Source organism: Triturus cristatus, chromosome 7, assembly GCF_964204655.1.
Source record: "Triturus cristatus chromosome 7, aTriCri1.1, whole genome shotgun sequence".
In the NCBI taxonomy this organism is placed as follows: Eukaryota; Metazoa; Chordata; class Amphibia; order Caudata; family Salamandridae; genus Triturus; species Triturus cristatus.
Window position 1 is genome coordinate 1,599,015,773 of NC_140590.1, and position 24,231 is coordinate 1,599,040,003.

Here is a 24,231-nt window from a genome sequence, read left to right on the forward strand (position 1 = left end):
GTTATTAGAGTGAGGAGTGGTTTGAACTCCCTAAGCGCGCATGACGGTCTGGCCGACTATCTATTATTGTCTGTGTTGCACAGCCCGGAGGAGAACATGGTCAGGCTCCCAGGCAGTGCCTGAGTGACCAAAGAGGCCGCTAAGACCAATCACAACGCAGCTGATGCAGCGTCGTGATTGGCTGGGAGAACCTGGGAGCCTGGGTGCTTCCTGTGCTGCCAGTGACGAGTGAGGACGGAGGAGAGGCTGCGGCGACAAAAGCAAGTTTATTCTATTTAGTTTTTCATCCCCCCACCTCACCACCCCCATTCCGAGGCAGCTGCCACTAGATCAGAATAGCCCCTACACGCTGGACATAATAGGCCTGTGAAAAACACAATCACTTTCTTTCTTTTGAGGAACGAAACCACTGCAAATAGCCTCAAATCCATCACTTAAATACCTCTACACTGTCATTTTCTTAAATTCTAGCATCGTTCATTTTGTTCAAGTGCATAAAGCAAAATGAACGTATCAGATCTGGCTCACAATTGTTTTTTACTTATTGCATGCCTTTAGTTCACAGAGGGAGTATTTTGCATGGTGCATGTCAAATCGATAACACTTTTTATTCTATTGTGCTTTCCTTTCTCACAGTTGCACAGAAAAGTAAACCCAAACCAAATAATTGCACACCAGCCCATGAACTATACCGTGAAGGCTGTCACAAGTCGGCAACGATTTCACAGCTGAGCCCATCGACAACACCGATTAGGTGTTAATGGAACCATCGTTGGCAAAGCCAATAGATCGGAGGCTGAGGTGCATGTAAATACAGGCATTCTCAAATGCTGTTGAGAAATTTAAAGCCGACCCTATTGTCATTGACAAGGCTGCTGAATTGAACACATACAGGCAATAAATGACGGTCATGCTTTCATATTTGAAAGAATTGGTAATAATGTCATCTGGACAGCTGTGCTGTTAAACCAGGCCTTACCTCTGAAAGGACTGCCATCTTTTTTGCCACTTCTATCTGGTACAAGCGCACCCATTCCCAGGGCAGAGTCAGCATCATGCAAAGCACCAAAAACAAGGCAAATCCTTCCAGCCAGGTATGCAGCAGCTGCCCAGCAGCAGGAGGCGCACACTGTGATCTTGGAGCGGGTCTTCTCCTCACCAGTTGCTTGGAGTACATCACCTTTCTTCTGCGCCAAGCTAGCACAAAGAAGGCCACAAAGAGGAGAATGGATGCGGCAAGAAAGGCCTTGGAGTGCATGTTCCAGGTGCGGAAAGGAGATTCTGAAGACCACTTGGATAACGGAGGTGGCACTGAGTAAGATGAGCCCAAAATCCTGCTTTTCAAAAACAAAAGTTTCTGGGCCACCCACATTCGAATAGATTCCATTTTGTGGCACACACAAAAGCCGCACTTTTAAAAGTGGATGTTTCCAGGATTCACCTGCAAAAAAAATGTAAAAACATCACATTAGCTTTAAAAAAAATAAGTAACACTCAATGCTCCCCTTGTTATGTCGCAAATGCGGCTATAAATTGTAATACAAAGGATTTGAAGAGGAGCCTAGGGTGAGTGGGCAGCAGGCATCGTCTTCTACGTAAGAGGAATCTGCTCCACATGCGGGGAGTTACACAAGCTACTTCACATACATTAGTTTCAAGAGGATACAATCATTTAGGATTGTTTGCTTCTACTCGGGGACCAAGTATTTCCGAAACTAAAACCAAGTATTTTGTGGAATTCCTACGCGTTCAATGTTCTGGAAATTCAGAGCTGTGATGTCCCTAAAAGTCCCAGAGTCTAACTTTCAACGTGCACATAGGGCCAGCAGCGTAACACAAAATAATACCCCTGCCCCCTTGCAGAATGTGATGAGTGACATCGGAGTTTCTCATATCTCACTAGTATTAATAGGCTGTGGGAAGAACGGGGCCCCTCTGAGTGTCTGCGAGCCCTCCCCCTAACTCCCTGCACAGGGCCACCTTCTTCTGTGGAAGTTGGCTGGAAGAAGAATATATTTCCTTAAACTAATGGTGAGGAGAGAACAAAATCCAAATTTAACAATGCAACACTGTTTTCAACTAATCTTTGCCTGCTTAGGGCACAAGTCACTGGGCAGATGAAATATATGGGAGTCACTCAGGACCCCAAACTATCTACCCCAACAGTGGAGTCTTTGGTTGCCCTAGACTAGGGCCATTCTTGCTTGCTAGCACAACCTGTTCTCTATGGCAGGACTGGAGGCTTCAAATTATGCATGTTCCTTCTTAGCTTATTTAAATAACAGCTATATTGGAACAGTAAGCAAAGTAAACACAAAGAAATAAAAAAAACAGTTCTTAGACCACAAACATAGAACTCCCAAGATGGGAGCTTATCCACCGTAGTCCAGAGCTGCATATAAACCAACTTGATAACTGTAGCACCTCCTCTTTCGTGCTGCTCAGAGCAGCCATGATAAATTGACATTTCCCTATTTTTGCACTGTAGTCAGTCAGTCAGTCAAAAAGCTTTATTATCGGTTAAAAACCATAAAAGCGAAAAATACATAATTACATAAGACAACCAACTGATCACCAATACAAAGTGTACATGATTAAACAATACACCTAGCACAATAAATAGTATTTAAAATAATAAAAACAGATAAAAACAGGCCACTCAAAGTGGTATTAAAATTCCCTAGTAAATGCAGAAGGGTACTGACAGTTAAACAGTTAGTGCAGCTTTCTCCTTAAGTTTGGCTCCTCTACAGGACCACATAGAGAACAAGAATCTGGAGGTCGCAAACACAGTCAACGGGGTAGAGTCATATTTCAGCAATCTAAACACAACTCTGTAATCCCTGAAGACCCTGGACTTGCATAACTGTAAGATCCATTTGGCTCTAGCCGTGGAGTATGAGGGGCAGAAGAGCACAACGTGCAGATCTGTCTCTTCGGCGTATTCACACCCCGGACATAGGCTAGATGCATAATGAGCCATTGACCACTTGTTTGTTACTGCCCTCACTGGGAGAGATCCATGTCTAAATTGGACATACAATTTCTTCGCCAGTGGGAGCTGAATGTCGTCCAAGAGTTTCTCAAATTGGTACCTATCCTTGACTTCGAGAAAGCTACTGGACAACCTACCCAACGATGGTCTTAGTGCCATCTGTTCCAATTGGAAATAGTTGAGTGCTTTGACCAGCGCCCTCTTGGGAGTCGTAACAGAGGAGAGTGCGGGGGCAAGCCACAGATCTCCCTTCCCCAGGGCCAGGTATAGATCTTTAACATGCTTTAACCAAGGGATTTTTCCCACATCCCTTAGCGTCAATAGATGACTAAGTTCCTCCTGATAACTTATGAGCTCAGATGTGGACCAGAGTCTCCTCCAGTACAATAGAGGACAGTTAGGGATAACTTCATGTATGGGGACCAGACCTAAGTCAAGGCGTAGCGGGATCAGCGGTGTGCTCTGTGGGAGTCTCAGCAGACGCCTTATGAAACTATTCTCAGAGATAGAGAGCGAGGAGGCATTGGCGTGGCCCCATAGCTCTACACCGTAGAGCGCCCCAACTCTTGCTTGTGCTTTATAGATTTCTACAGGAGGTCCCACAATTTTGGATGTGCACTCATTATGTACCTTTAGAATACCTCCCGCTGCTTGGGCCAGCTTCATATTTGCCTTGGCTATATGGGTCCCCATTCCATATTGTCATTCAGTGTTACCCCTAAATATTCAAAAGTAGAGACTCTTTCAAGGACCGTGCCGTGCCATCCATGTGGGGAAGGGGACAGTTGGGCAATTTAGAGTTAAAAACCATAAATTTGGTTTTGGACAGGTTAATCTCCAGGTTTCTTAGTCTGCAAAAGGAGCAGAAAGCCTCCAATGTTCGCTGAATACCCGTTGAAGATTTTGATAACAAAAGGGTATCGTCAGCAAACATCAGGGCTGGTATCTTTCGGGCTGCCAAGCTGGGAGAATCTAAATCCTGCCCATCCCAAAGATGTTTGATCAACCCATTAAGAAAAAGCAAGAAGAGCGTGGGGGCCAACACGCACCCCTGCCTCACTCCCTTTTCCACCCGAAAGGCGGCCGAAAGCTCCCCATTCCTCCCGTACCTCACTCTTGCAAAAGTGCCCTGATGTAGACGTTTAAATAATTGGCACAAATAGGCTGGAACACACATCTCCAACAAAATGGCCCATAGCTTCTCCCTCTGGACCAGGTCAAATGCAGATTGAAGATCTACAAAGATCAAATACAAACTGCCAGCCCCCAAAGTCACCGTCTTTCAGTATACCATCTGTAATCTAAACAGTTGGTCGATGGTGGAAACCTGCTTGTAGGGAGGTCAGGATGTGATGATCGTCCATCCAACACTGCTACCTTGATAGAAGAATGCGGGCCATTAATTTCTGGAAGACGTCAATAAGACTGATGGGGCGGTAGTTGACCGGGTCCAGGGGGGATGCCTTTTTATGGATGGGAATAATCTCCGCGCCCAGCCAAGTTAGAGGAATTTCCATATCCAGGAGTATGGCGTTAAAATATAGGCACATGTAAGGGACCCAAACCTTCTGCTCACTCAGAAACAGGTCTCCCGGTATGCGGTCCAGTCCGGGGGCTTTCTCTGTGGCCAGACTTTTAAGGGCTCCCTGAGTTTCCTGTCTGTTTAGCAATGCCTACGTCCGGAGTCGGGAAAATATTCCTAGTCGGCGATGTTAGCTGGGGTGCTACGCCACTTTTTGTATTTATCATGGACACAACGTTATCAATTCTACTCATAGGGGTTTTAAACTGAGATTTGATAAGTTGTTCCATATGAGCTTGCAAATCAATTATTAAGTGGGTAGCCCACAGAGGAGGAGCTAAAGTGGAAAAAGAGAGCCCTGCATCTGGCTGTGGAGTATCAGAGGCAGGTGTGGTGGGCCTAGCGGCTTTTTTTTGTAGTGCAGTTCTTAGATGGCTTGTTAACTACCTGACGAGCCAGAGGGGGAGGAAGATTACTACTAGAGCCTTCCTCTGACTCTATCTGAGCACACGGAAGGTCCGCAAAGGAGGTCGCTAACAGCGAGTCAGGAGAATTAGCTGTGGCTAAAGAAACATTGCCATTAGGTAGTATAGTAGGTGTCAACGAGAGGCGCCTTTCGGTGTTTTCTATGGCCGAAGCTACCACCCCAATAGTCTTTTGAAGCATTTTGTCTATTGCAGTTAAGCTTGGGAGTGGTGTTGTTGAGACGGCTGTTTGGCGTGTAATAGGACGTGTGGATGGGGGAATGATTTTGCCCATAATTCCGATCAAAAAGTTCACAGCAAATGTAAAAAAAAAAAAAAAAAAAAGTACTACAAAATATGATTTAAAACTACTTGGAATACTAATGAGAAAAGCATGTAAACGTACTATGAGTCAACAAATAAGAATCATCACAGAAATAGTAATTGACTGACCAAGCAGCAACAGTGTCCCGCCTCGCGAGTGTTCTCCGCGCTTCTTGTAGCGCGTGGGCTTTCACGCTCCTCCCTCATGGGAGAGCAAGGATTCCTAGGTCTTGGAGTCCCCAACCAGCCAGCAGCAACAGTGTCCAACATACACACTGAGCTCTTTATTTAAAAATGTCTCTTGCGAGGTTTCAAAAGTAATCTGAGTTCTGTAAAATCAAAATTTCACTGTAACGTTCCTTTTCTTAATTATAGCCAAGCAAGTCAGTAGACACTGTGATCTTAATCGTACAGTCTCTTGTAGCGCTACTCAATCTCTGTGCGGTAACAGCGGGTACTAGAAGGCTAAAACGAAGGCTGGGAGCCTGACTTTCCGATGCGCTATACGCAGGGACTACCAGTCCGTGTATTTAACAATTGCTCCCAATGCGCCGCTCGCTCCTCTCGCGGCTCCCTCTCCCTGCGTTGGCTTCGATTCTAAACCGGAGGCAGTAACCTTGGGCGTGCGGGGACAGGAGGCTGTCACTTCGGAGTTGCTACGGGCGGTGCAGCTTTCCTGGTTCCTCCGGCTGCGATCTCAACAATGATCTTATCTTCAAACGCTGCGCTGCATTTATGATCTCCAGCTGCCTGCCTTTGTGAGAGCAGGATTGTCCACGCTTTTTCCCTGGCTTTGCACACACCTCTAGTCCATGATCTTATCCTCGGCCTTGCCCCTCACATGGAACAGGGCACTGAAATCCGACCGCGTTTCACCCGTTACGAGGCCCACAACACAGCCAAAGACCGAGAGCTGGGACGCCGCCGATCAGCAAACAGGTACGAACACCGCCTCCATTGCACTACCAATACCAAAAAGGGTGAGTTGTGAGTCGCCCCTGTGCGACTGTTTCCCACCCAAACCCGCTTGTTCCCTGGACCCCTTTAGTGAGATGCTATCTGGGGGGGGGGGGGTCGTTGGCAAGGGGGGGGGTATTCTGTCTCCTCCGCGATCCCGTATTTTCCCCTCGAAGTATCTGCACTTTCCGCTTCCTGGGGTGGGGACTGTAGTATCGATTGGGCATGTTTAAGTAAAGATTGGCGCTGTACAGATTTTTTTGCAGTGGACACCAATTTCCTTTAATTTGATTGCCCCTCAGGTGGCCTAAAGAGCTTTGCATTTTTTATATTGTCATATCTGTTCCCATTGTGAAGATATACACGTGGTAATCCTAAATCCCCTACAGATCTCAGACTAGGAGCTGAATAATTTGTGTTCAAAAGGAAAAGACCAAGCCATGAACAATCAACCAAGAACGATGTAAATAAGTCAGTATCCTCTTCACTGGACCCACTAACCCAGCAACGGAAGACCTTTTCACATTTCTCAGGGCCGGACACGGAGTTTCTGCATTCCAACTCCGAGGGTCCTACCATGGTGAACAAAGGTCATTCTACGCCAAGAAAACCTAACACTTATCTTGACTCTTTGCCCATCAACACATTTGAGGACAATGAAAAAGTTGTGAAGCCCCACCCGTATCACCTCCGACCAAGGAAAACAATTGCAGGAGGTAAGGTTAGCATGGGGATGGGTAGCAAAGATGTTCTTTGCTATAACAGAAATGATCCTGCTCATACTATGGTTTTACCGTAAACGGCTCCTTCCCAGCCCAGTCTTGCCTGCAGCCAGAGAGAACGGCAGTCGTAAGAGTAACGGAGCGCTAAAACTAAGAATCAAACAGCTATCTGTTTTATTTTAACTCTCAGAATCCTGGACATTTTGTATTGAGTATCTTTGACCATATCCAGAATCCAAATTTACCAGTCACATGAAATGTTTCTGTAACAATAGAATAACAACGCATTTAGTTAGCTGAAGTCAAGTTGGGCACCTTTACAAAAAAAACAAGTAATATTACTTCTGGTAATGTCAGTTTCTGTACACGTACCGATGATAAAAGTCAAGATTGAAAGTGGATGGAGGAGGAGCCTAGCGCGCATCCAAGATGGTCGCGTGAGCACAGGGCTCCCCGGACCCTCGCTGCTCCTCGGAATTTATCCTGAATCTATCCTGACTCGGTTGATGGAATCTGGGAGACGAATGCTGGCTGAACACTAAACTCCTTTCGGAAATCAAATCGGACCTGGCAATCCGGAGTTATGGTGGTTTGAACTTTTGAGGCCCACCCTACGGCAGTGCCCGATGCGAGGGTGATCTGTGGAGCCGGGGCGTAGTTGAACAACAACGGCAGCGGAGCGGTGCCAGTGGCCGTCACATCACTTTCGGTTTCACTTTTGGTCTTTGAGGGGCTGGACTGTGGACTTGCTTGGTGCGACTGGGCTTCCATTTTGCCTTCGCTTGATGCCGGTGGCTTCGTCTGCTGCCAGTGTGCTCATTGACAGTGGTCCCTTCGCTCCGCCATATTGCGGCCTGTGGTGCGACACGCGTCTGCCTGACCTGTGCCACCTTGACGCTTCCTCGGTGGTCCCCTTCGGCGATCGAGGTTCTCATGGGAGGCAAGGGAGACCCCGAGAGGCGTAAGACCAAGACATCCCTACATGGGGGACCGGTCCAGACGAACAACATGGACCGCTACACTCAGGGTAAAGGATCCCCCGGGACAGCCAATGTCCCCCCGGAGGACACCAGTGGTGGCCCGTCCGTTTCTCCGGATCTGTCCCTGCAGGACATCATGGGCGCCATTAAGGGCATCAGAGAGACCATCGCTACACAGTACGAGGCCTTGGCCCGTAAAATCGACACGGTGGCCATTGACATTACCCTAATCCGGGCGGATCTCTCTAAGACCAACGAGAGGGTTCAATCGCTGGATGTGCGGACGTCCTCCCTTGGTACGGACGTGTCGGACCTGCAGGCCACTCTCGGCGATCTCAAGTCGGCCAATGATCTGATGGCCCGGCGGCTGGAAGACTTCGAGGGACGGGCCCGCCGCAATAACATCCGCGTCATAGGCGTTCCGGAGACCTCCGATAATCGCCCGGTTGATCTCCTGGTCGAGGAGCTCATCCTCGAACATCTTGCTCCCGCTGGCCTGAGTAAGTTTTTCGCTGTGGAGCGGGCCCATCGAGTCCCAGGTGGCCGGCCACGACCGGGTGCCCCCCCGAGGCCTATCGTTGCGAGACTTTTCCATTACAGAGACCGAGATGCGATTCTGCAGGCCTCACGGGTTCATGGCCCGGTCCGACATGAGAACTCGTCCATTAACTTTTTCCCGGACTTCACCCAACTTGTCCAGAAACAGCGGATGGGCTTCCAGGGGGTGAAGCGGCGTCTCCGGGACCTCGGTCTCAAGTACTCTATGCTTTATCCTGCAAGGCTCCGAGTGGAACATGAAGATCGGACTACCTTTTTTGACTCTCCTGTGACTGTGAGTGACTGGCTGGATTCGCTGCCAGACCGGGGTGACCGGACTGGGCCCTCTGCCGGTACCGAGGGTGGTGGGTCTCCTTTGGAGTGACTTATGGTCCCGGACTCTGCCAGGTTGTACTGTTCGGCTGGGTTCTACTTCTTTTGTGCATTTTGTTTCACTATGTTGTGTATGGGGAGCGGGCGGGGACGGGTCCCTTCCCTCCTCCGGGGTCTTTTCGTAGCATGGGGTTTGTAGGGCGACAGGCACACTGCAAGTTGGGGTGGTTTTTTGGACCGCAGGGGTGCAGGGTGGGGGGTGTTGGAGTTGGGGGGGGGTTGGTGGGTGGGTGGGGTTGTTTGCATTTGTGTTTTTTGTTTTCAAGGCGAAGTATTGGCTATGGTTCATCCTTGGGTGTTGAGCTCTTTGCTAGGGGGCCCTTGATCTACTGGATGGGATGGGGGGGGGACGGGTTGAGATTGATGTCTTGGAACGTCAATGGATTGGGGGACCGTATCAAACGGGGTGTGGTGCTGCAATATCTGCGTCGTCTGACTCCTGATGTGGTGTTCTTACAGGAGACGCATCTGGTTGGCAATGTTTGTCGGGCTATGAACAGGGGGGGATATCGACTTGTGGCCCACTCTGGTTTCACCACTGGTTCGAGAGGGGTGGGCATTCTCTTGCGAGCTTCACTTCCGTTGGAGATCACCGGGGTGGTCCCAGACGATAGAGGGCGCTATGTGGCTCTGACTGGGAGGTGGGAGGGGCAGTCCCTTTCCTTGATTTCGGTCTATGTTCCCCCGGGCCTCCAGAACTCCACCTTCTCAGACTTGGGTCGTATGTTGCTTGGGCTTCCTGACAGTCTTTTGCTTATGGGTGGGGACTTTAATTCGGTTGTCTCGGGTGACCTGGACCGTCATCCGCCCAGGGCCCTCCCTGCTGCCCAGGCGTGGCTGGGCGGGCTCCTGGAGACCTTCGGTCTGGTGGACTGTTGGAGGTTAATGCATCCGACACAGTGTCAGTACACCTTTCACTCTGGGGCCCATGGGAGTCTCTCCAGACTGGACTATTTCCTTATGCCTGCGGCCCAGGCTGCTCGGATTCGAGAGGTCAAACACCTGGCCAGGGGTATTTCTGATCATTCCCCACTGTGGTTGCTTTTTGACACCGGGTCGCGGTCCGCTGGGCGGATCGCTCCTATTAACCCTTGGTATCTGCGAGACCCCAAGATCCGTGATAGCCTGATTAAGTCGATTGATCAATATTTTTCTGAGAATGAGGGGTCGGTGTTGTCCTCGGTGTCCCTGTGGGAAGCTTTCAAAGCAGTGCTCCGCGGGCATGCCCTGTCCCAGATAGTGGAGGCCAAGAGGGTCAAGAGAGAGGCGGTTGTGACGCTGGAGACTGAAATATCGGGGCTGGAGGCAGCCTTGGAGGCGGGTGTCACCCCGGATGGGCTGCATGCCCTCAGCCTGAAGCAGTTTGAATATAAGTCTCTCGTCACTGATGCTGCCAAGACTATATATAGGGAGCAGCAGGGCAGGTTGTATGACGCCGGAGACAAGGCGGGTAAGCTGATTGCCTGGTTGGACAAGAAGGAGAGAGTGAATCGTGTGGTCCCTGAGCTTCAGGTGTCGGATGGAGTGTGTGTGACTGAGCCTGGTGAGATTGTTGAGTGTTTTGCTGACCACCTCCGTGCAGTGTACTCCCCGGTGTCCGATAGAGATGAGGACGACTCTCGTCTTCTGCTTCGGGATATTGCCCTGCCCGGCTTATCCGTCGAGGACCGCGAGCTGATGGATGCCCCTTTGTCTGTCGAAGAGATAGCTACTGCGATTCGCTCCCTCCGCTCGGGCAAGGCTATGGGCCCCAACGGCCTGCCGATTGAACTATATAAGTTGCGCCCGGATAAAATCGCGCCTTTCCTCCGTCATATGTTTCAGGAATCGTTCGAGAGGGGTTCCCTTCCTGACGACCAGCGTCTGGCTACTATAGTAGTGATTCCCAAGGAGGGTGACCGCTGTGCCTCCTATAGGCCTATTTCCCTGCTGAATGCCGAACCCAAAATCCTTGCTAAGGTCCTCGCTAATCGCTTGCTGAGCGTTATATGTGACTTGATACATCCGGATCAATGTGGCTTCATCCCACATCGTAATACCGCTCTCAACTTACGGCGTCTGCACGGCGTTCTTGCTAGGGCTGAGTACTTGGCTGAACCGGCCATATTGGTTTCCCTAGACGCCACGATGGCCTTTGATACCATTGAATGGCCATTTCTTTGGGCCGCCTTGGCGAAGTTTGGGTTTGGGGAGGGGTTCCTTGGCTGGGTGAAGCTCCTTTATGCTGGACCAATGGCTCAGGTGGTTGTCAATGGGCGGGTTTCTCGGCCTTTCGCTCTCGGGAGGGGAACTAGGCAGGGGTGCCCGTTGTCCCCGCTGCTCTTTGCTCTCGCCCTGGAGCCGCTCGCTGCCTGGCTCCGTTGGGAGCCCTCGATTAGAGGGCTCCGGTGGGCCCCGGGCTTCGAGGATCGGGTTTCATTGTACGCGGATGATATTCTCTTGTATCTCACCTCACCGCGGAAGTCGCTCAATGTCCTCTTTGATGTCCTTACTTCCTTCGGGAAAAACTCGGGTCTGATAATCAACTGGTCCAAATCTTGTGTGTATCCTATCTCTGGTGGTCTTCCTCTCTTGCCGCCTCGGCTTCCGCTCCAAATATCTCAGTCCGGCTTTAAATACCTGGGGGTGTACGTTTCGTTGGATCCGGCGGTCCGCTATGAGCAGAATCTCCTGTCTCCACTCCGGCGTTTGAGGGCAGATACGGCTCGGTGGTGTAAGCTGCCCTTGTCTCCGCTTGGTCGCGCGGCGCTGTTTAAAATGATGTCCCTTCCCAGATTCCTTTATGCACTCCAGAACTTCTTCGATGTCATTCCTGCGGCCTACTTTGGGGAGGTGGAGAGTCTGCAGAGGAGACTGGTTTGGGACGGGCGATCGCGTATCGCGTTGGCCAAGCTGACTCTTTCCTGGTATGACGGGGGCATCGCGCTTCCTGATATTAGACGATACTATTGGGCCTCCCAGCTGTCTGCCATTAATCATGCTACGTACGCTCCTGGTTCGAACCCGGCATATGAGATGGATAAATTCCTGCTCCCCGGCGGCAACTATAACAGAGCGCTTTACTCGCGGTCTGCTGGTAGGGCCCTTACGGGCCCTACCAGGATTGCGGTCCGCGTGTGGAAGGCGGCTAACGTTGCGATGGGCTGGAGTGAGCGTTTAACGTGCGCCACTCCTCTATTCGACTCAGACCGCTTGGGAAGCCTCTGGACAACGAAAGGCTTCGAGCGCTGGGATACGATCGGCATCAGCAGGGTGGGGGACCTGTGGGTTAAAGGTGCGGTTAAATCCTTCGCGGTGCTTCAGCGCGAGTATGAGCTTAGTGACAGAGAGTTCTTCCGTTATGCACAGGTTCGGCACGCCCTGCTTTCGGTCTTTGGGGAGGGGACCACGGTCCCTTCTTCTTCGCCTCTCGAGGACCGCATACTCGACGGTCACGTCCCCGACAGTACTATCTCCCTGATTTACAAAAAACTGATAAACAATCGGGCTGACCTCTTGGTGCGTCTTCGGGAGGCATGGACGGGAGATGGGGAGGAGCTGGACGATGAGGACTGGCAGACTGCACTGTCATCCCCTAAGGAGGTGGCCATCCCGGCCCGTCTCCGCCTGGTCCAGCTTAAGATTCTCCATCGTGTATATGTGACGGGCCCCCGCCTGGTCTCGATGGGGTTTTCAGACGACGGACTCTGTAAGCGTGGCTGCGGGCTCAGTGCTACTTTTCTCCATATCCTATGGGAATGCCGCGAGGTGGCGGAATACTGGCGCCGGGTGCATGATATTATGAGACGAGTCACCGGGGTCGCTCTGCTGCCGGAGGTGCGTCGTCGTGTGCTGAATGTATGGGAGCCCAATGACTGCAATGCGGCTCAGGCTCGGTGGGCGGCCTTGGGGAACATGATTGCAAAGAGAGATATTGCGCAGCTTTGGGGTTCCCAGCGGCCTCCCACCGTGTCCGTCTGGAAGGAAAACATGGACTGGTGCATGTTCAGGGAGAAAACGGTGTATGTGGCCCGTGGTAAACCGGGGGCTTGGGGTAAAATTTGGGGGCAGTGGAACGTGTATCGTGGGTCTATCTGTGCTCCCCCTTTGGTAGATACGTCCGGGGTTGCCTCGTCCCCCTGATCCTTGAGGGTTCCTTGTGCATCTCGTACTTCCGAGTACAGATTTGGTTCTCTCGTTGCCCCCCCCTCCCTCTCAGGTCTTCTTTTATTGACCGCCCTCGGGTGGTTGGGTGTTGACTCCCCCGGCTGGTGTTCACCGCCCTTCATAAGTCGTTTCGCCTTGTTTGTTGTATTTTTGTATTTTTCTTTTTGTTGTTATTTATACTAAAAGTGTGTATTCTGATTTCCTTTATGTGCAGTCTGATTTACTGTGATAGTGCGGAGCCCCTGTGGGCCAGCCAGTGTTTTCTGATATGCTGGAACACTTTGACTGCTAGCGGCCGGCCCTGGTGGTTGTAGGCCCGTGTTTGTATTTATGCACAATAAAATCTTTAAAAAAAAAAAAAAAAAAAAGATTGAAAGTGGATGTATAAGATGTGGTAAATGCTGCAGTACTGGTACAGTGCATTTAACACCAACACACTTCATGCAGGGATCCAGAGTGCTGGAGAACATAAGATTCCCTGGTCACTCGAGATCCGATCATTAACTCTCCTAACCTGGAGCAGCAAGGCAAAAAAAAAAAAAAGAAATACATATGTGCCTCTCCATCAGAGAATCACCCTTCCTATCTCCAAGCCCCGCATAATGTTTTTCTCTGCAACAAATACAGCCATGCACCTGGTGGTATACATTGAGGAGAGGAGTTGGCCTAACAGCTAGGGCGCTCGATCTCGAAACTGGGGAACTGGGTTCGAGTCTCGGTAATGACGCTGAACATCCTGTGATTCTGGGCAAATCACAATCTCCCCATGCCTAACAAAGAATGAATGTGTGTCCTAATGTAACGTAACTGGTGCTATGTAAAGCGCTCCGATACCTGATTGGATTCGGGTCAAGTTCGCGCTATATAAAACTCTGCACAAAAAAAAGAAAAATAAATTGAGATGAAAAGATGCATTTGCATTGTGCTCATCATGCTGGTTCAATATCCTGGGTACAAAAGAGTTCAGGGGGCTCTAGAGGATGTGAACACAACCACAATTGAGTGCGAAGAAGTGAACTGGAGGATGTGGAAGATGTTTTGGGCAGTACAAATTTACTTGTTAGCAGCATTGTCTAACATGAGGAAGTTAATAGGAGCCAAGAGGAAGATAGACAGGCCGATGGGAGAAATTTAGGGAGGGGAAGGTGGAAGGGAGTTGGTAAGGTATGGCGAGCTGAATCAAACATTGCTACATTTGTACAAATGGAATGATCAACTGCACTTACAATTCACCTCACCAATAGAAGACAACATCATAGGGAGCATTAGAAGAACATCTAACAACTACACACCCAGTAAGCCGTACTTTGGGCATTAATACAGTCTTCAGGCTTTTGCAATGAACACTCTCTGAATCTGCCAGTGACCATGAGCCTTATGACTTGGTCAAAAGTGCAAATTCTGCTGTAATAAAAAGGTTACCTGGCTCCAGGAAGGCACTTGGCTTGATTCAGTCTCCTCTCACCCTGTCACCATCAATGGCCAATGCCCTTCCTAGAAACTAGAAATAGACGTAGAAGTACCATTGGACACCAGAAGTGGTCAATGGAGTTTGCTAACCACAATGCATGTGAGGCAACTTCAGCTGTTGTACCCATTGCACTTTGGAAATGGTACCCACGTGGTTGCCTCCACCTGTGCCACAGCCCTGTCCTCTAGCTATTGGCCCCTGGAGACCACGTAATTTGTGGATGTGAAATTACTCCTGTAACAAGCTTCCTGGATCTGAAAGTCAATGACAACTCCCCTATGGGCAATGGCATATTTTTTAGGAATGCATCTGACAGGACACTGTGTTCTCAGGAGGGCAAGTGTGAGGTCCAAGAGGATTTCTGCCTTGAGCCTCAGGTCCCTTGTGTACTGAGACACTTTTGTCCTTAGTCCCCGGGTAAATGTCATGACTGCCTGGCAAATTCCAGTAGACCTCAGTCTGCCCAATGATAGTGAAATAATGGACACAGAGAACGAAGTTAGGAAAGAGGTAGAAAGGATTAGGACTAAACTAGGAGACAATATGAAATCCATGACCCTAATCTACCAGTCCACGAACCACTCATTAAAAATAGGTGTGGGACACTTTTCAGAGCAGTATAAAGCAGGGCAGATGGCCATTAATAACATTTAGAAGGAAATGAGGTGGGATTACTTCTTCTCCTGGGATATGGGGGCTTGTGCTTGCCCTAAAGAACAAGTTACTTACTTTCAAAACACCTTAACTGGTAGAGACATGATCTGGCTGCAAATTCCTTACCTTTGAATTTCATAGGCGTCAAATTAGATCCGGAAGACTTTTATTCGAGCAATACCCCTGTGTGCCAGTAGGTGGCGTTGGTCAGCTCCGCGTGACATCCGTGCGGGAAGCCACGTCCATGTCACCTATATAGGCACCACCTCGGCATGCTGACGTCAATTACTTTTCATGACTTTCCATGCTAGAAGCGCAGAGCCATGAACCGCACTGACATTGATGCGTTTTGAACTACTAGGGCCCTGAAAGCGAACAGCTGTGACCCTATAAACTCGTCCACAATGTGGGGAGGATGGGTGGATCAGTAAGGAATCTGCATTTAGATAATGTCTCTACCATACAAGGTGTTACCGAAGGTAAGTAACGTATTCATCTGATAGCGACATCTAGCTGCAGATTCCTTACCATCCCCGGTGGAGGGACTGCTGACAAGTTTAGACCCGAAAGTCCTACAAGACTAATTGGTCAAAGAGGTCTTCCCTGCAGACCTGACCACTGAGACAGTAATGCTTGGTAAACATGTGCAGGGATGCCCATGTTGCTGCTTGACAAATGTCAAGGACTGGAACTCCATGTTGCAATGCTGTGGTAGCAGCCTTAGCTCTGGTGGAATGAGCTCTTGAGCCTTCAAGAGGCTGCTTCTTCACCAGAGCGTAGCAAATCTTGACGCAGAGGACAACCCAACATGAGATAGTTGTTTTCTGTACCGCACAACCTTTCTTTGCCCCAACATGGCCCACGAAGAGTTGGTTGTCCACCTGGAATACTTTTGTGCAGTCAAAGTAGAACGACAACACTCTTTGGATCTAGGCGGTGGAGTCGCTTCTCTTCCTTAGAGGGATGTGGCGGAGCATAGAAAGTGGGCAAGGTCACAGATTGCCCCACGTGGAAAGGTGTTACTACTTTCTGATGGAAAGAGGCCCTAATGTGAAGCACTAATGTGTCAGTGAATACGGTCAAGTAAGGAGGTTTTGATGACAAAGCCAGCAATTCACTCACCCTCCTGGCAGATGCGATTGACACTAAAAAGGCTGTTTTGATGGTAAGCAGCCAGAGGGGACAATTGTGCAGAGGTTTAAATGGAGCACATATCAGGAAGGTGAGAACCAAGTTAAGGTTCCACTGAGGCATAATAAAAAGGGGAAGGTGGGAACACATGTACAAGGCCTTTGAGGGATCTATTTACAATGGGAGATTTAAATAAAGAGGGTTGGTCTGACAGCTGCAGAAAGGCAGACAGGACTGAAAGGTACCGTTTTAGAGTGACCAGAGCAGAGTCCTGCTGGGCAAGGATTAAAATAAAAAGCAAAACATCAGAAAGGGAAGCAGAAAGAGGGTCGATACATCTTTCTGTACAACATATTACAAATTTGTTCCATCAACAGGATTATACCAACTTGGTGGAGGGACGCTTGGTTGCCAAAATAACATTACAGATTTCGGGAGGAAGGGTGAATGCTGTCAACTGCTGTCGCTCAATCTCCATGCTAGAAGGGGTAGAGATGACAGGTTCAGGTGGAGGACCCTCCCCTGGTGCGGCAAAAGAAGATCCTCCCAAAGAGGTAGCATGATCGAAGGATTGAAGCTCATGCTGAGAAGTTTAGGATACCATACTCTCCATGCCCAGTACGGAGCCACAAGAATGACTTGGGACCGGTAGCTCCTTATCTTCTTGAGAACTCTGGGCAGAAGTAGTATGGGCAGAAAGGCATACAGGAGGCCTGAGCTCTACTCAAGACTAAAAGCATCTCTGAGCGAGAGCCACCAGCGCACAAAACCGCTGACATTGCGCTTTCTCTGCGGAGGTGAACAGATCTCACCAAGGCTGTCCCCACTGCTGGAGGAGACCTTGCACCACCTCTGGATAGAGACACCACTCGTGAGCCACTAGGCATCGACAGCTGAGTTCGACCACCCTGGAGTTGAAGAAACCTGCTACGCGTTGAAACACCAGTGACATGCCCTGCAGTCCATCAATGTTCAGAGATGCAGAGCCTCTTCACAAAAAGTCCACAACCCCACTTCGCCCTGTTTGTTGCAGTATCACATGGCGGTGCGGTTTTCTGTGAACATTTGACTAGCCTTCCTTACATGGAGGGTAGAAAATCTTTCAATGCCAATCGGATAAGCTTGGAGCTCCAGCAGGTTGCTGTGCATCCGGTTTCTGCAGGAGACCACAGTCCTCTGATCTCCACCTCTGCCAGATAGTTACCCCATCCGAGAAGTGACGCATTTGTCACTATTGTGAGATCTGGTTGGGGAAGGGAAGGTTGTCTGCCTCTTACCCAATGACGGTTCGTTAGCCACCACTGCAGGTCTCGTGCAGCTCTCTCTGAGATCTGGGCCATGTTGGAGAGATTCCCCTGATGCTGCGCCCACTGGACCTACAGGTCCCACTGCAGAACCTGCATATGCCATCTGGCATGTGTCACTAGCAGGATGCAAGAGGCCATGAGGCCCAACAGCCTCAGAGTCATTGTCTTCAAAATCCAGGAAAGAGACAACCATCGGTTTTATAGCCTAAATATCCAGGACTCACTGTTGGGGACGATAAGCCCAAAACTGCACTGTGTCCAGAACAGCTCCGATGAAAATGAGGGCTGAGAGGGAGTCAGGTGTGATTTCGGTACGTTGATAGTGAACCCCAGCAAATACCGGAGGCCCGCCGCAATCTGGAGGTGGGAGACAACAGGCTGTGGCGAGCCCGCCTTCAGCAGCCAGTTGTCGAGATAAGGGAAGACTGGCACCCCTGATCTGCGCAGATGAGCTGCGATCACTGCCATCACCTTGGGGAACACCCAAGGGGCGCTGGTAAGGCCAAAGAGGAGCACGGAAAACTGAAAATGCTCGTGGCCTACCATGAACCACAAGTACCATCGATGGGAGGGTAGGACAGGAACGTGGAAATAGGCGTCATGCATGTCCAATGCTACCATCCTGTCTCCTGGGTCCAGGGCAGGTCCTGAGCTAGAGTGAGCATCTTGAATGTTTCCTTTTTGAGGAACTAGTTGAGGGCTCGTAGGTCTAGGATAGGGCAAAGGCCCTTGTCCTTTTTCGGGACCAGAAAGGAGCAGGAATAGCAACCACAGCCTACTTCTGGCTCCAGGTCCCGAAGTAAAATCAAATGAACCTCATGCAGCCATCATAGGATGGAGGCATGGAGAGAGGGGGTAGTCTTTAAGAGGAGGGAGTAGCCCCTTCATTATATCTGTAGGACCCACCTGTCTGACGGGAAGGTTGGCCAGTGGTGGAGGTGATGGTTGATCTTTCCACCAGCTGGACATCCATGTTCTAGAAGGGCAAGACTAGGAGGGTTTGGAGGCGTGGCCACGGAGCCGAGCATGGCGAACACGTAGGCTCTGAGCTCCGCGACAGCCCGATATTTATTAGCATACATTTGACTGCTGGAGAATAAGGAGCGCCCATAATCAGTATCCAGAGGTGTTGTAACGCCGGGGGCTTGCTTTGGTGACCGGGCGACTCCCTGTGCTGCTGTGGCAGGCTGAAGCTTTAGACGGCGGCCGTGTTGAGCGGCGGAGAGGATGGTGTCCGGTGGGAGTCTGCCTCTGGAGGGGGACGAAGCCTGCTCATCTCTGCGCTCCCGCTCCTTGTGTGAGACTGCGCTCTCGAATCCTGGTTTCTACGACGCGCACATGGGTGTAGTCACACAGTATGAAGAGGCCGATCGGGGCTCGTAGATCCGGCTGGTGTGTGGGGTCATTAACCCCTGCGAAGGAAAGCGCACACAGCCCGTGGCAGGAGGGGGGCCCCCCCCCTCTGTGAGACTGAGGGTCTGCGTGGCCATTGGTTGGACTCCTGCGGGGTGAGAGCGCCAGTTGTTGCAGAGTTCGCATCTCCCTCCGGGAGCCGGTGGATTGCTGGGGCCCAACCCAATGTGGTTGACTGAGGAGGGGCTGCGCCCGTCCGGCCCGTATATCCGGCCCACTGGGGGAGACTGTAGGGTGCCAACACTGATGCCCGGGGCCCCTCTCAGGGCTGACCTGCGGTTGCTGCCCATTGACTTCCCCTTCCATGTGGCTGTGCCTGGAGTGCCAGCTGGCTGATCTGGGGAGACGTGTATTGGAGACCCCACCAGCTCCCGAGACCGGGCAGAGAAAACCTCTGGTGAGTGATTGCGGCCCGGGGGGGTTCCTTCTGGGTGACAGCCTGAGACTCGGAGTAGTACCTTGCTGACGACCCCGGTTTGCGGAGACTGCCTGGGACCGCCTAAATCACCTCAAGGGAGTGGGGGCACTCCTGCCTGCACATTATTATAGACATTGCCCTGGAGTAAGGTGGTCATTTCCTGGCATGAATAAGGGCACCCTGAACTGAACAGTGAGTGGCAAGGCTGGGTTTCATCGTCTGGTGGCATTGGGATTGGACCCATTGCATGGGTATGAGTCGCTGCCTGAACGGGGCTGGGGCAGACTTGTGAGCGCAGGTGCGCTATCCTTGCCGGGCCCTATGGCGGAGCACCTGTTATGGCGACCGTGCTGGAGCCCCTCTGAGTGGGGTGCACCCGGGTCTTACTACGTGGTGTGGGATTGCAGAGCCAGTTGCTTGTTCGAGCCCAGGTGCGGCCCATCGATTGGAGGTGGGTTGCCACCATGGGCAAGCCCCGAGGTCGGCAGGCCGGATACACAGAGGATCCCAATGACCGTGCCCAGGAACAGTCACAAACTGCTATGGAAGTTCCAATACCGCAGCAATTGGGCAAGAAATTGGAGGCTATAGCTGAAATGAAGGCCATCCTCCACCAGGACATCAGCACAGTGGCTGTGGGGCTGGGTCTTTTATGAGAGGAACACAAGGAGCTCTCTGAGAGGGTGAAGTGAACCGAAGCCAGCATTTTTGAGATAGCCCCAGCCCAAAAGGCCTTGGAGCAACAGATGGGAGCCCTCCCGGACAGGGTGGGCATCCTGGAACGGAGAGCCGAGGACGCGGAGGGGCGCAACCAACGGAACAATGTTTGAATTTAGGGCCTGCCGGAGGAAATCGAGGGCAACGACATGTTGGCCTACCTGGAGCACTGGCTGCTTCTGTGGTGCTGCCTGAGGGCCTGTCGCCCTTCTACACCCTTGAAAGGGCCCATAGGGTTCCGGCCAGACCACCAGCGCCCAGGCATCCCACACGTCCAGTAGTGGCCCGCTTGCTTCAATTCCGGGATAGAGATCTTCTCCTACAGAGGGCACGCACAGAGGGTCCCTACACAGTTGACAACAGCAAAGTTTCCCTCTTTCCGGACTATATCCTGGAGGTGCAAAGTAGGCAGGCCTCCTTCCTGGAGGTTAAAAGGGCATGGAGTAAGGAGGGCCTGCAGTATTCCCTGATGTTCCCAGCTCAGTTGCGGATTGTGCTGGATGGGGCCACTCACTTTTGTGGGAGCCCAGGTGAGGCCTGGGACTGGATCGAGGCCTATAAGACTAGGAACTCCCTGCCTGCGGGTGCCAGAGCTGAATCGAGGAAACCGGGAGAGCTTGGGAGGCGCTTCAGGCGACGTTCCCAGATGGGAGCTCCTAAGAAACAACCTCTTCCCAAACCGAACGGAGGAGGGCAGAAGCTCTGCAGGCAGTGGTGGCGCTGATGCCCCTGAGACGGCAGCTCACTCGTCAAAGGACACTGGGGACATAGACGCTGATGCATCCCGCAGCGACAGTATGAAGATGCCAGTAGTGATGCCACGTACAGCAGACGACGTTATCGGAGGCGACCCAGACCCTATCCTGGTTTGCATCCTTGGGGAGTTGCAGATCTACTGGTGGTGATCTCGGGTCCTAGCTTGCCATGATTTGATGGGGCCGACACGACCAGGACGGTTTGCATGTTACCCTTATGTTGTCCTCTGCTCTTATTGTCCACCCCCCTTGAGAAACATACTGTGAGTAAGGCCTCACAGAAGGGTAATGTTCCACATATTGTTTGGACGACTGACCGTTGTCAGGCTGTCCTGGGTTCGGGGAGTTGTTCAAGATGAAGGTTTCTTAGTTGATGTTTTCTTTTTAGTTCGTGTGGTCGTTTGCGGAGGAGGGTGGTGGTGGTGGCGCGTACATTGCAACATGGGCGGGGAGGGGGGCCCCCCCAAAGGCCACTCTGTAGAGGGTCCAATGGAAATGGCAGGCACACTTAACTTCGTGAGGTTCCTCATGTGGGATATCCGGGGTATGGGGAAAAATAGCCAAGCGACATAACGTATATTCCTACCTCCGGTGCAGGGATGTGCACATAGCCTTCCTCCAGGTAACACATCTTAATAAAGAGGAGGCTGGGAGGGTACGAAAGAGGTGGTGAGGACAGGTTTTTGTGACCACCTTCTCGGTCTTTGCTAGAAGGGTCTTGATTTGAGTGAAGCCTGGGGTCCCTTTCTCACTTGAACGCACATGGCAGGATTCGGAGGGGAGGTACGCCTGCTTGTAGGCAGAATGGCGGGGCGGGAGGTGACCCTAGGCAGTGTTTATGCCCCTAAGCAGGACCAGGTAGCTTTTCTGGAGTCTTTCTCCACCTCTCTGGCCCAGTGTCTAACGGTTTCTCTCATACTGGGGGGCAACTTTAACTGTGTGGCGGATGTTATTATCGATCGTTCGCACCTTCCCGTGCCAGGGACCTAGCTACATCGCACTGCATTGGGCTTCCAGGCATGAATGTCCCATTGGGACTTAGAGGATACCTGAGACTACAACATGCAAGGAATAGGGAGTACTCTTTCTTTTCACTGGTGCACCAGGTCCATACCAGGCTTGACATGTTCCTGTGATCCCCCGCCTTCAATGGCTCTATATCTCACACAGAATACTTGGGACGTACCCTGTCGGACCATAGCCCACTACTCATGTTACACCATCCGTTAGGTCGGCGCCCCCTGATCCCAACTTTGAAATTGAATCCGCTCTTACTTGATGATGTCCCTTTCCGGTCCTCACTGGAAGCACTAGTTGACACTTACTTCCCTATCAACGACAACACTACCTCATCTCCCCAAGTAGAGTGGGAAGCGTTTAAAATTGTGGTGCGGGGCCATTGCATGGCTCAGGCGTGTGGGGCACACAGGGAAATTAAGTGCAAGCTTCTAGAATTGGAGGGGACTATCTGTAGGCTAGATAACTTACAGGGCTTGGATGACGGACACTTACAGGGCTTGGATGACGGAGCCTTGCAATCCTTACGCAAAGCGCAGGTAGGTTACAATGAAGTGCTGGGAAGACTGCGGTATTATAATTATAAGGAATATTTGGACAAAGTGCAGAGGGAGGAAGGGAGAGCGAGCAGATTGTTAGCACGTCTAATTAAGCCTGAGATGGGGGGCGCGCTTGTCACACAACTTGGTCTGGAGACGGGGGGGAATAGTGCACAACCCTGACGTCATTAACAACACCTTCTTGGAATATTATGAGGGGTTATACGAGGCCCTGATTACGGGCCTCTTGTCGGATACACAAAACTTTCTGGCTCCTCTGCAGCTCCGCACATTGGAGGCGGATGACCAGGATAAACTGGACAGTCCAGTCACAGTGCAGGAAGTCAGGGCTGCCATTGCTGCACTGGCGCATGGTAAAACGCCTGGGCCTGATGACGCCTGGGCCTGATGGCCTCCCGGCCAAGTTCTACCAGCGGTTCGTCAATATCTTGGCGCCGCATCTGGTTGCATTGTATGCGGAGGCGTATGAGGGAGGGGGGTTGCCTGATTCCACCCAGACGGCATTGGTGATCCTGCTCCCCAAGTCCAAAGACTCCGACGCGGGAGTAAGAGACTACCGGCCGCTCTCCATGCTGAACTTAGACTTTAAGATCCTGAGTAAAGTGTTAGCAGGTAGGTTGCTCCCATGTATGAAATCTCTGATCCACCCAGACCAAAACAGGTTTATCCCCTCTCGCAGCACCTCTTATAACCTCCGTAGGCTCTACTCCGTGCTCTATCACGTGGATGCTCCAGTTCTCCAGCAAGCGGCGGTTTCATCAGTCGATTTAGAGACAGCGTTAGACACGGTGAGCTGGGAGTACTTATTTGAGGTGATGCGTCGCATGGGCTTAGGGGAGGACTGGGTACGGTGGGTGCAGCTTCTTTATGACTCGCCCACTGCGTGGGTCAAGACGGGACGAGCCATATCTAGGCCTTACAAGATCTACAGCGGCTCCCGACAGGGCTGTCCTCTCTCCCCGCTTCTATTTGCCCTGGCTGTGGAGTCGCTGGCGGAGCGGTTCCGGCTGGGGGGAGGTGGATTGGGATTAACCTTGGGTGGGCGTTGCAACCACGGTCTCTGTAAGCTGACGACCTGTTGCTGTACCTCGTGGAGGAAGTTGGGGAGGTGGGGGGTGCTTGGGCCCTGCATATCCTAGGCGATTTTGCTGTCCTCTCGGGCCTCAAGGTTAATAACACTAAGACCTATTTGTTTCCATTAGCCGGACCTTTATCCAGGCCGGAGGCGCTGCCGCCTGTACCCTTTTGGCACAGCGCACATTTAAGTATTTGGGCATACACATTTTTCATGACCTGGATGATCTTACGGACGGGAATTTGGGTAAGACGCTGCGCTCCCTTCACTCTTGTGTTCAGTTTTAGAACTCATTGCAATTGCCCATTATGGCCCGGATTACGATATCCAAAATGGTTATGCTGCCCCGGTTGCTCTATTTTTTTGTGAACCTCCTGGTTCTGATGCCGCGAAGCTGGTTTAGACCCCTGCACGCTCTCCTGCGGCAGTTGATTTGGAGGGGGCGGGGGCCCGCGAGTGTCCCTGCAGATTCTACGGCGCCATATGTCAGAAGGTGGACTTGGGGTGTCAAATTTAGAATTTTATATGCTGGACGCCCACCTGCAATGGCTGGCACAATGGGTGGAGGGAGTGAACGAGGAAGGGACGTGCCTAACGGATCCAGTATCCAGTCGAAGATTAGTGACGGCAAAACTCCTATTGCCTGCTACGACCATCCCCTCCTGCTCCCTTT

General features: G+C 51.2%; 1 protein-coding gene across 3 annotated transcripts in view; it reads right to left on the reverse strand.

Annotated features, from left to right (window-relative positions):
* The window catches only part of LOC146812475 (chloride channel CLIC-like protein 1), a 1,578,371-nt gene that overhangs the window by 1,292,629 nt on the left and 261,511 nt on the right, over window positions 1-24,231 (reverse strand). For all 3 annotated transcript variants that reach the window (XM_085619463.1, XM_085619464.1, XM_085619465.1), the window contains exon 2: window positions 980-1,441. In XM_085619463.1, the coding sequence (XP_085475589.1) occupies window positions 980-1,387 (408 nt within the window). In that variant the 5' untranslated portion in view covers window positions 1,388-1,441. The remainder of the gene's footprint in view (window positions 1-979; window positions 1,442-24,231) is intronic.